General features: G+C 47.2%; 1 protein-coding gene across 6 annotated transcripts in view; it reads left to right on the forward strand.

The window, feature by feature from the left end:
* ITSN1 (intersectin 1) overlaps positions 1-13282 on the forward strand; it is a 1645471-nt gene that overhangs the window by 1522430 nt on the left and 109759 nt on the right. For all 6 annotated transcript variants that reach the window (XM_086935345.1, XM_086935347.1, XM_086935346.1 and 3 more), the window contains one exon: positions 6386-6507. In XM_086935345.1, coding sequence (XP_086791471.1) covers positions 6386-6507 — 122 coding nt within the window. The remainder of the gene's footprint in view (positions 1-6385; positions 6508-13282) is intronic.

The following is a 13282-nucleotide window of genomic DNA, read 5'->3' on the forward strand; positions in this document are numbered from 1 at the left end:
ATGAGAAGGATTTACAGCCCAAGAGAACAATGAACGTTCACCAGCCTGTATGATTTAGGGGGAGAGCAACCAGTAAAAAATACGGCTATTATATTACATGGCTGACTGCTTAGGTAAACGTTGTGGAACTGATTTCCACTAACCCCCCAGCAGTGCTCACATTGGCTCAGGTCTTGTCTTCCTTGGCCTCAGGAGACTGGATGGTAGTGTTGAATTTTCAGGACACCTATTTTTACATCCCAGTCCTGCCTGCCCATCGACATTACCTGCAGTTTGCAGTAGGTCATGAGCCTTTTAAGTTCACCATGTTCCCTTGTGACCTTAACAGCGCCGCTCGGTTGTTCACCAAGGTGATGGTGGTGGTCGCAGCTCATCTGCGCTGATCAGGGGTGGCAGTCTTCCCCCTATCTCGATGACTGGCTGCTGAAGATGGGCTCACCCCAGGCTGTCATCTCCCACTTCCAGACTACAGGGGAGTTCCTGCATTCGCTGGGGTTTACTATCAAAATGCCGAACTCACACCTGATGCACTTTCAGAAGCTCCCTTTCATCTGAGCTGTTCTGAACACAGTGCAGCTTTGGGCTTATCCTCTCAAGTGGTGTGTCCAGGTTATTCAGGCTGATACCTATGTTTCAGCCTCTATCCTGGGTTTCGGTGAGACTGACTCTGAGGCTGCTGGGCCACATGGCCTCCTGCATCCTGCTGGTGACGATTGCCAGATTGCATATGCAGGCTCTGCAGAGTGACCGGAAATTACAGTGGGCGCAGCATCAGGTGAATCTCTATGACATAGTGCAAATCTCAAAGGGAACTGCAAATGTTCTGCAGTGGTGACTAACGTACCGCTATTGGGTCAGAGGCAGACACCTCCTTTCCCCAACCGAATCTCTCAGTTGTGACCGATGCGTCACTCATGGGAAGGGGAGGCCATCTGGGAGAGGTGGAGATCAGAGGACCTTGGTCTCCAGCAGAATTCAAACTCCACATCAACATACTGGATCTCCTTGCGATCCGACTAGCATTGAAAGCCTTTCTACCCTCTATCAAGGGAAGGCTGGTACAAGTGTTCATGGACAACATCACCGCTATGTGGTACTGCAACAAACAGAACGGAGTGGAGTTGTGGACCCTTTGTCCAGAGGTCCTGCATCTCTGGACATGGCTGGAACAGCAGGGCATTTCCCTGGTTGTTCAACACCTGGCAGGATCTTGAACGTCAGGGTGGACAAACTCAGCCATGTACGCCTGGTGGATCACGAATGACATCTCTTCCTGGAGGTGGCGCAAGGTCTCTTTCAACAGTGGGGAGAGCCTTGGTTAGATCTGTTCGCCTCTGCCGAGAACACACACTGTCAGTTTTGCGTGCTGTACTTTCCATGGTGGCTCTCACTTGGAGACGCTTTTTGGATCAAGTGGAGTTCAGGCCTCCTACGCTTTTCCGTCAATGCACTCCTGCCCAGAGTTCTCAAAAAGATCAGGTACGACAGGGCCCAAGTCATCCTTGTGACTCCAGACTGGGCACAGAGTGTAAGGTATCCTGGGCTTCTGAACATGGGCTTCTATCCTCCGATCAGGCTGCCCCTTCGGGAGGATCTCCTGTCGCAGTAGCAGGGGAGGGTCTTGTGGTGATTACATCAGCCAGGAGGGTGAGTGAGCTGCAGGCTGTATCATCCAAGCATCACTTCCTATCTGTTTTTCCTGACAAACTGGTCCCCGCGCTAGGGCCTCTTTCCTACCAAAAGTGGTACACAATTTCATGTGGGCCATTCTGTCACCTTGCTCACTTTCTATGCTCCTCCACATCCCTCTAAAGAATAGGAGCGACTCCACCGTCTGGACCCAAAAAGAGCGTTGTTGTTCTTCCTTGATGGCATACAGGAGTTCCGGGTGGGCGCAACTCTTCGTGAAGTATGTTGGTTCAAATAAAGGTTGGGTGGTGCAGAAACTGGCCATCTCTCGATAAGTCGTTCTCTGCATCAAGATATGCTGTGTACTGCCAAATCACTCATTCCACTAGAGTTTAGACTACGACCCCTTTGTTAGCCGGTGGAGTTTCTGGCCTGGACATCGGTCAGGCATTAATTCTTGGATAGTCAGGTCTGCAGGGATGGGCACTTAGCCCGTTCGGTCCTGCAGGACTTTTTAGTCTAAATGTGTCCGCAGACTCACCACTGGGATGGTATTGCTTGGGTATCTATTCAAAGGTAAGGAATCTGGGGCTAGATGTCTCTATTAGATGAACAAGTTACTTACCTTCAGTAATGCCTTATATGGCAGAGACAATATCTAGCCACAGATTCCTTACCGATCCATCCATCCTCCCTGCTCTGTGGACAGATTTTTAGGGCACAAATTTGGACACACCAGAATCGGTGCACTTCATGGCACCATGCTTCTGGCGTGGAAAGTCATGAAAAGTAACTGACATTAGTCTGCCGAGGTGGTACTTATATAGGTGACTCTGATGTTATTTTCAGCATGGATGACGTCACTGTTGCCACAGGAAGTCAACCTATGCCACCTACCAGTGCGCACGGGTAAGGCTCACAAAAAATCTTCCGGATCCAGTCTGGGGAAATTGAAAGGTAAGGATCTGCGGTTAGATATTGTCTCTATTAGATAAGGCGTTACAGAAGGCAAGTTACTTTTTCATTAATAATAAGGCTGTTATTCCAAGGAGGTCATGGGTTTATAGGTGATACTGATGAATCATCTTTCTAAGGATAACAGTGGTCTGATGCCTCAATTTATGAAATTTGAAATGGAAGGTGGAATTACATTAAACACAAATCCTGTTAGCTGGAAAATAAGAGACCAGTTTGATTCGATTGTGAAACAGGAGTAGAAAATCAGATTGTACCAGCGTTGTGGGCACAATGAAGAACCTAAATAGTAATCCAGATTAATTTAGTAATGTGTAATCAAGAGATTCAAACAGTGTCAGGGGAGAGAAGCAGGGGAGGGGGGATTGAGCAGACAGGGGCTAGTGGACCCCAACTTTGGTGGTTGAGGCCATTTGCCACTGGTGTCCAGAGGCCCAACCTACTAAGGCTCTGCAAACTGAGCCAAGCATGACCCTTTCCACCAAGGATCTCAGTGTAGCATCGAGGGCACTCAAAGGCTTCTGATGGAGGCTGTTTGGGGAACAAGAGCTCAGAAATCAACAGTCAACCAACAGGCACAGAAATGTATGGTCCAGCCCACTGTTTATCTTTATGTAAAAGAAAATATGTTAATCGTATAGCAGATCTCAATACTACACAAGGTGACAGAAAAGTAACACAGGGTTGTAAGTAAGTTGTGCTTGACAGTGAGGCTCTACACCATTCCTCTTTCAGCATGCACTTTCCCCATGAGGGCAACAGGCACAGGGGCAGACTGCATCAAATTCTTTCATTGGTCAAAAATGCAACTCAGTTCAGTGCCCTTTACCCCTCCAGTAAAAGTCTGAAGCAGACATGGCTGACTCAGGATAAGCACCTAGTTTCCTTGTTGGTTTATGTTGCAGCAGTTGTAGCAGTGCAACGAATAAGGTGTGTGCTACTGCCCTTATGGTGGTGGCTCTCCTCCTTTGGGGGTTGTGGCGGCAACTTTGCCGCAGGACAGTGTTGGTGGGGTGAGATTGGTGAGGCAGATCTGTATGGTAACCGATATCCCCATCAGCAGTGGCGTCAGTTTTAAACAAGGGTTCAGCTTTAACAGTTGTGGCCTCTAGGCCAAGTCATCCGCAGTTGTGGGCCTTCAGCAGTTGCAGCAGATGGGCTGATCAGGGTTTCTTGTTTCAGTAGCAACACATCTTCCTCATGTTGGCAGTGAGAGCATCTGTCTTTTGAGCCTCTCAACACACTGTTGAGCGACATGGTGGTACTTGATCTTCAACATTCGTAGTTCCGCTTTCATGGGAACCACGCGGAGACACCCAGGGGACACCCTTCTTGGCACAAGTCACTCCTCAATTTGTGTTCTGAAATAGTCAGCTTTCTCTGGATGCTCCACACGCTAGAAATACCCTGGGCTTCTCCTTCCTGGACCGTCTGTCCTCCTGCCAGGCCAGACATGCTCCTTCCATCCATCATTAGGCAGGTAGGCTTCTAAGCTCTCCAGACAGAGCCTCAGCTCCTTCAGCACAAAGCACACACTTTAGCTGATGTCACCTCAGCTCTGAAGACTGCCTCTCAGGCAGACTCCGGCCCTGATTGCACAGCACCTCTTCGAGTATAGAGTAGAGCACTCCCTTCCTTGGCCAAGAAGACATTGGGACAGGACAAATTGAGGTGGTTGGCCTCCTACTTTTATACACATTTTACAAATGGCATATGGGGCCACGTTCTAAGACTTAAGAACCAGTTTTGTTCTATTTCAAATGTCATTTTCAGGCTGCTTCTCAAACACAGCCTTTGTGTAAGGTGCTGCTTCTCACGGCAGGTAGTAATTGTAAAGGGGCAGACTCCAAGTAGGAATATCCAAAACATAGTCACAAATTAGTGTAAGATTTCTGAACCTGGCTGCCATCAGCCTTTCTCCAGCAGTAACCCGGGCCAGGCAAAAGGCAAGGCCCTGCATCGAAATGTCCTCATCAAAGCTCAACGGAAATGGTAGTTACCCCTTTACCCACCACACACAACGGCAAACAAGCAAAAGCGGGAAAACTCAGAAAAAACTTATCAGTAGACTTTTTCTATAATGGCCCTAACTGACTTTCTAAAGGTAGCCCTATCTCTACCCTCACTCAGGTAACTAACTGGGTCTCCATCATCCAACCACAGGAAGCAGGCAATACATTCCCAGTGTCATGGGGGAAAGCTGTCTCCATCCGCCATCTCGTGCCATGCTAAACCAGGGATATCTAAAATGGAGCTCACGAGCTTCAGTGCTCCCCATGTACGTGCTGCACACACAATACACATACATGCACTCAACATGCTCACAGAATGTCACTGCCAGGTTCTGAGTTTCACATAACAGCAGAACTTCACATGAGAGGAGCTAGTAGACTCACCTCTCCTGATGGAGAGAAGGAGGTCTGGTCACACTACTGATTCACAAAACAAGGTATGCTACCACCCCGCTTTATGTAGTACACCCAGGGCTTGGACAGTAGTCCAACGTCCACTATGAAAGCATGCCTTGTGCTCCCTTCTAGGTCACAGAAAAGAACCTCGAGTTTCATAGACCGGTATTAACCAGGGTAGATTAGTGTGATGCCAAGGCCAAAATAAAAGTCAGGATACCAGTTTCACATGCATTTTGGGCCCTCTAGGCAAGGGGTATACACCGATTTACTCTGCAAGTGGCATTCCCTTCGCAGCAAGCAACCGTATAAAAACTTGATATAAATAGAATGCTATTCAAATAAAAATTGTCATGTAATGCTGGATGATTGCAGGCCCAAATGTATGTAGGAATTCTTATACATAGTAGCCTCTGCTATCATACTTACCTTGCTGGAGAAGGACTTTACTCCTGGGGAAAATGTTTAAGTGGAGAATCGGGGTGTGTATCTCAAGAGTCCATATGACGGAACCTTCCTCACCGGATTGGTCAGTGTGACTTAGGTGGAGGTACATAAGATCAGCAGTAGGGTAGTGACAGTGTTCTGCCTAAACTATTTAGTTTCATGAAAGCAAGTAGTGCAACTGCAGGTGCTAGTAGGAAAATATGGCCCTAAAATGGATTCTTAGGAGAGCCTGTCTTCTTACCCACCATCAAAGCTAGAATAGGACATCTGAAATGGGGTGCCATTAGTCACAATACCAATACCATGCTTCAATGTCTATCATCTTTTAATTGTGACTACCAGAGGGTTGGTAGTCAGTGTCCAGGCAACCGAGTTCTTCTTGAGCCATGAGGCCAGTTTTAGTCCTGACTTGTCTCCTAAAACATATTAATTTCAGTGGCTCTTTATTGTGGACCAAGGCGGAAGCGGGTCAGCGCCCACTTTAGATTGTAGGGGTGCCAATGTTATAGAAGTGCCATCTCCCTAAATTCATCTCCAAACATGGTATGTTTTTCTGGTGGCAGGATATCCGCAGAACCCAGTTTCTTAACCAGTTACCCTAGAGTTAGTCTCCAACCTCAACTTCAGATTAGGAACAGAGGCTAAAGGGAGTCCGCATCCACTCTGGCGTTCCTTGAGGGTACCAAAGTATAAGGGTCAACATATCAAATGTGCCTTTTGTGGTACAAGCGAATCACAGTGCATCAGAGGAAAACCCTCGAAAACCCATACCATAAAGTGATCAAAATAGTTTTGAAAATGCCCTTAATGCTAAAGATGCATAATACAAACTTTACAAATGAAAGTTCAATATACAGCAATAAAAGCACTTGACTGTCTCTTTTTAACACTATTTAATAAGCATTTGCTCTGTTCGTGTTTTTCAGGGTGTGCAGACTTGCATCTTTTGGACATGCTAAGTCCCACCGAAAGGAAACGACAAGGATATATCCATGAACTTATTGTGACGGAGGAGAATTATGTCAACGACCTGCAGCTAGTTACAGAGGTAAGAGCAGAGATAATGTCTGATATGTGATACTGCAAATGGTGCTCTGCTCTTGATGGAGGAACACAATTCTGGGAACCTAGCTTCTTTATTGGAGTTACATGAAGTGCTGTCCAAACTCGTCCACATGAGCCAGTTCCAGTCCATTCCACGTGAGATACATTCTCCAGGGAATTTTAGAAGAATGTAATTGGCGCTCATGTCTTGAGTTGGTAAACATAAAAAAAATGGGCTGGCTTAACCACTGTGGCCCAATATCACACACCACAGATCTAGCACAAATGCCATCCAACACCTAACGACTTAAAATATTTCATATTAGTGTTCCAACAAGTGCTCTTTGGAGAAACAGAGTTAAAGAAAGGTGTCTCTGACATAAAGTTTATATATATATATATATATATATATCCAACTTCCCAAAACACCAGCCGGCCGCACTCCAGAACGGACGGTGTTAACGGGGGTGTACCCGTCAACAACATACAGCTCCCAAAATCCAACAAGTAATTCTTCCTGATCGAAGATAGCAACATTCTATGCTAACCCTGTAACACCATTTTTTTTTAAAGAAACTAAAGTAAACCAAACTTGCCGTTCGTTACAGGAGTGAACAAACAAGATTCTAAGCCAACATTCACGGCGATTCCTTCCTAGGCTGGAAGCCATTAACAACAAGTTTCTCTAATTTATTTATTTATTTATTTAAGTGAATAAACCAGTAACCTGCAGCCTAACTAAAGGATGGATGACGCATTGTCTTCTAACGTAAATCGTAAAAGGTGTTTCGGTACATTGTAAAAAAAATATATTATATAATATATTATATAATATATATATATATATATATATATATATATATATATATATATATATATATATATATATATATATACAGCTCCCAAAATCAACAGGTAATTCTTCCTGATAAAGATAGCAGCATTCAAAGGGATGGTTTCAAAGCAATTTTATTCGAAACCACAGCACTGCAAGACGCGTTTCGGCGTTTAGCCTTCGTCAGTTGTAGCTCGATATATATATATATATATATATATATATATATATATATATATATATATATATATATATCCAACAAAGTTTGCCCTGAAGCATGAAGACGCTACTCCACAAAAGAAAGTTCATCAGAACTATTTATTTTTCAAACCGGGTTGCACATCCAGATTATTTCAATCCCTTTCAGTCCCTTACGCGTTTCAGAGCTCCTGCTCTTTCATCAGAGGGGGAAAGCCACAGTCTCTGGTCTCTGCATGCTGCACTTGTACTCATTTGCATATTCCTTAATTGGCCCACCTGGGAGCCTCATGAGTGTGCCTCCTGGGTTTTGTAGTTCGTGCTGCAGAGCCTCTCCCATTGACTGCCTGCTGGCTATTATGAATGTTTTGAGCCCTCCAGTGGGCCTCCGAGTGTGAGCCCAGTTTGTGCTTTTAATTCCTTTGTGCTGCTGATAGGAATTCTAGTAGTTAGAAGCCTGCAGACCTTTGGTTCTTAGGCGGTGCATCTTCCACGGCCAGGCTGCCGTGTAAAAATCCAACAAAGTTTGCCCTGAAGCATGAAGACGCTACTCCACAAAAGAAAGTTCATCAGAACTATTTATTTTTCAAACCGGGTTGCACATCCAGATTATTTCAATCCCTTTCAGTCCCTTACGCGTTTCAGAGCTCCTGCTCTTTCATCAGAGGGGGAAAGCCACAGTCTCTGGTCTCTGCATGCTGCACTTGTACTCATTTGCATATTCCTTAATTGGCCCACCTGGGAGCCTCATGAGTGTGCCTCCTGGGTTTTGTAGTTCGTGCTGCAGAGCCTCTCCCATTGACTGCCTGCTGGCTATTATGAATGTTTTGAGCCCTCCAGTGGGCCTCCGAGTGTGAGCCCAGTTTGTGCTTTTAATTCCTTTGTGCTGCTGATATATATATATATATATATATATATATATATATATATATATATATATATATATATATATATTATATAATATATTTTTTTTACAATGTACCGAAACACCTTTTACGATTTACGTTAGAAGACAATGCGTCATCCATCCTTTAGTTAGGCTGCAGGTTACTGGTTTATTCACTTAAATAAATAAATAAATAAATAAATTAGAGAAACTTGTTGTTAATGGCTTCCAGCCTAGGAAGGAATCGCCGTGAATGTTGGCTTAGAATCTTGTTTGTTCACTCCTGTAAGGAACGGCAAGTTTTGTTTACTTTAGTTTCTTTAAAAAAAATTGGTGTTACAGGGTTAGCATAGAATGTGTAGCAGGATATGCTCAGACGTGAGTCCCTTGCTCACTTTGTCACTGAATTCAAGCAAGCCGGGCTGAAGACGGCTGGAGTGCCAGAAACCGGTCCTCGGAAGCTTGTTTCCGGTCCAGGGTAGGAATGGCTTAGCAGTTCGGGCTGGACTGTTCCCATGAGGCACAGGGTCAGACTGATTTGCATATAGCCATGTCTGAACTGGGGTGGCAGAGTGTGCTAAAGAACGGTGATGGATTAAACCCAGATCTTTTGACTGGGTGTGAGTGTTTGATTGATTCAGATGCTCCGTCCATCACCACCCCCTTTTGTACCGCTTTTGGCCGCCATAAGTATGGCAGGGTATGCTCAGACGTGAGTCTCTTGCTCACTTTGCCACTGGATTCAAGCAAGCCGGGCTGAAGACGGCTGGAATGCCAGAAACCGGTCCTCGGAAGCTTGTTTCCGGTCCAGGGAAGACATGGCTTGGCAGTTCGGGCTGGACTGTTCCCATGAGGCACAGGGTCAGACTGATTTGCATATAGCCATGTCTGAACTGGGGTGGCAGAGTATGCTAACGAACAGTGATGGATTTAACCCAGATCTTTTGACTGGGTGTGAGTGTTTGATTGATTCAAATGCTCCGTCCATCACCACCCCCTTTTGTACCGCTTTTGGCCGCCATAAGTATGGCAGGGTATGCTCAGACGTGAGTCCCTTGCTCACTTTGCCACAGGATTCAAGCAAGCCGGGCTGAAGACGGCTGGAATGCCAGAAACCGGTCCTCGGAAGCTTGTTTCCGGTCCAGGGAAGACATGGCTTGGCAGTTCGGGCTGGACTGTTTGCATGAGGCACAGGGTCAGACTGATTTGCATATAGCCATGTCTGAACTGGGGTGGCAAAGTGTGCTAAAGAACGGTGATGGATTAAACCCAGATCTTTTGAATGGGTGTGAGTGTTTGATTGAATCAAATGCTCCGTCCATCACCAACCCCTTTTGTACCGCTTTTGGCCGCCATAAGTATGGCAGGGTATGCTCAGACGTGAGTCCCTTGCTCACTTTGCCACTGGATTCAAGCAAGCCGGGCTAAAGACGGCTGGAATGCCAGAAACCGGTCCTCGGAAGCTTGTTTCCGGTCCAGGGAAGACATGGCTTTGCAGTTCGGGCTGGACTGTTCCCTTGAGGCACAGGGTCAGACTGATTTGCATATAGCCATGTCTGAACTGGGGTGGCAGAGTGTGCTAAAGAACGGTGATGGATTAAACCCAGATCTTTTGACTGGGTGTGAGTGTTTGATTGATTCAGATGCTCCGTCTATCACCACCCCCTTTTGTACCGCTTTTGGCCGCCATAAGTATGGCAGGGTATGCTCAGACGTGAGTCCCTTGCTCACTTTGCCACTGGATTCAAGCAAGCCGGGCTGAAGACGGCTGGAATGCCAGAAACCGGTCCTCGGAAGCTTGTTTCCGGTCCAGGGAAGACATGGCTTGGCAGTTCGGGCTGGACTGTTCCCATGAGGCACAGGGTCAGACTGATTTGCATATAGCCATGTCTGAACTGAGGTGGCAGAGTGTGCTAAAGAACGGTGATGGATTAAACCCAGATCTTTTGACTGGGTGTGAGTGTTTGATTGATTCAGATGCTCTGGTCCATCACCACCCCCTTTTGTACGACTTTCCAAGATGGCTGGTCCCACGTCTCGCGTCGCCTCCACAGGTCTCAGCTTTGCTGGGGCTGTGGATCGGGCTGAAGGAAGTCTGGAAGTCCAGGTCTTGTCAGGCTCTGTGCTTGGGCTCCGACAGGAGCGTCGACAAAGCAAGCTGTTGATCGCTGGATGGTGCCTGCTTGTGCAGGGTGGTCACTCCTTCACCACAAGGGAGATTCTTCAGTTTTCTATCTTCAAGTATAACGTCGAAGGTCCAGAGTTTTGTTTCAAGTTTCAGTCAGGATTAATCTAAAATCTTGGGACTCAGCTCCTACCTATATACCAAATCTAGGGGCTGGATTACCTGCTAGGTCCCTCCTATGGGTGGGACCAGGGAAGGGGGTGGTTACACCCATTTCCCTTTGTCCAGTTTCGCGCCAGAGCTGGGGCTGGAGTGCCCCAGCACCGGTTTGAACTGGACTATGCATGGGACACCTTGTGTGCCCCAGGCAGTGTCTCATTTCTTCAAGCCCTCCCTGCCCCAATATACTATAGCCTGTCTGGGGTGGTGCTAGCACCTCCCAAGACAGGAAACCTATTGTCCAAGCCTCTCTCGCTGGAAGGACTCCCAGCAGCAGGAGATCAGACTTGCGTCTGTGGCAGCAGCATCCATTTTTTGATGCTGAGGCTCTGGTTAACTTTAACCGGGATTAGTAGGAACAACATGTCTTCTCCCTCTAGAAGGGTGGAATGCTACCCCCGTCGCCAGAACTGGCGAGGGGGTAGTATTCCAAAGCGTATGACACCTTACACGACATGTTTTGATAAAGCCAAACCAGAGTTAGCATTTAACCGCGAGGTTCATAATGCACTTAAGAGTATATGGTATGGCTATATCCTAGAACAGCTATAAGGACATGGTTCCGAAAGCTGCAGACAGGCTCAGATCATGCTAGAGCCTCATCTCACATAAAACCAAGCACTCTGCCTTCCAGGATTGTTAAGGCCTGCCATAGGAGTGACTTATAGGTGTATATGTGTCTAGATATCAGGTTAGATATAGAACTACTATATCTAAGCAAGGGGTGATTACACAACCTTGCCCCAGCTGAGTGATCAGCCAGTTGTGTCAATGTGAGTGGCCAGCTAGGGGTGGCATAATACATGCTGCAGCCCCTGTTAGGCCTTGGATGCACCTATGCCCTGGGCACCTATAGTATACTGTACAGGGGCTCAGAAGGTGACCCAATGTCCAATTGGTAATGTACCTAAAGTACATTGTAGTGAATTTAGAGAGAGCACAGCTGGGCTGTGGGTCTGATTAGAAGGCCTACGGACACATTAAGTCGAAAACCAGTGAAGCAAAAAGCAAAAAGTGGGGTGACCATAGGAAAGCAGACCCTACTCTCCTACACCCCCGATTCGTCTGCCTCTTCAGGAGGACCTTCTGCCTCTTCAGGAGAACCTTCTGCCTCTTCAGGAGAACCTTCTGTTCAGGGGACGGTCCTCCACCCGAACCTGTCCAGCCTCCACCTCCATGCGTGGAGAGTGAATGGGCGGCAGTTGAGGCCATTTGACTTGCCTCCTGTAGTCTGTGATGTGATTCTGGCAGCCAGGCATCCCTCCACAACATCGGTACATGCCTGCAGGTGGAATACATTTGTGGCATGGTGCACAGCAAAGGCTGTGGATCCCCTTTCTGCCCCCCTTTCAGAGGTTCTCCTCTTTCTTCTTTCTCTTGCCCAGCAGGGCTCTGCTGTGGGCATTGTCAAGGGCTACCTCTCTGCCATTTCAGCCTTCTTAAGGCTATCTGATCAGCCTTCTCTTTTCAAGTCCCCTCTTGTGAATAGATTCTTGAAGGGCATCACTCACATGTTTCCTCCTGTTCCTTTCGTGATGCCTCAGTGGGACTTGAACCTTGTTCTTTCTTATTTGATGTGCGCTCCTTTCGAGCCACTTCACAATTGCCCTCTTCGTGTTCTCACTCTTAATGCTGCATTACTTGTTGCCATCACCTCTGCCAGGAGAGTGAGTGAGCTCCAGGCTCTATCTTTTAAACCTCCTTTCCTTTCTCCGGTAGTTGCAGCCTTCCACATCGGGCAGTCCATCACCTTGCCCACCTTCTTTCCGCCTCCGCATCCCTCAAAAGAGGAAGAGAGGCTCCACCGTCTGGACCCAAAACGTGCGCTCTCATTCTATCTGGATCGCACATGCTAGTTCCGGGTGGACGACCAGCTCTTTGTTGGTTACGTGGGCGCTAAGAAGGGACTGGACTCGGTGGGTCATGTTGTGCATCAATGTATGCTATTCTTTGGCTAAGAAGGAGCCTCGGCGGCTACTACTGCCCTGGGTCGGGAGTCCCCTTGCAGGACATCTGTCAGGCAGCTAAGTGGGCCTCGCTGCTCACGTTGGCCAGACACTACTGCCTGGACAGCCAAGTCCGGAGAGATGGCTTTTTCGGCCGTTCTGTTCTCCAGGACTTTCTGGTGTGATCATTGGTTCGCAGACCCGCCACTGGGGTTGGTATTGCTGGGGTATCTATTCTAAGGTAAGGAATCTAACACTAACCTATTTCTTTCAGATGCACAAGTTACTTACCTTCTGTAACGATATATCTGTAAGAAACAGTAGTTGGTGTTAGATTCCTTACCGCCCCACCCATCCTCCCCGTCAGGGGCGGATTGGCAATGCGGGCATTCGGGCATCGGCCGAAGGGCCGATGTCTCCGTGCCCTCTGTGGGCCGTTTTTTTTCTCCCCTTTCCGAGCCGCACAGTGAAGCTGCTTTCATTTCTTGGTCTCTGTCTCCGTGCTCTGTCGACTAGGAAAGGGGAGGAAAAAAAACGGCCCACAGAGGGCACGGAGACAGAGAGAGAGAA

The sequence above is a fragment of the Lissotriton vulgaris genome, chromosome 8 (genome assembly GCF_964263255.1).
Source record: "Lissotriton vulgaris chromosome 8, aLisVul1.2, whole genome shotgun sequence".
NCBI classification, from domain to species: domain Eukaryota; kingdom Metazoa; phylum Chordata; class Amphibia; order Caudata; family Salamandridae; genus Lissotriton; species Lissotriton vulgaris.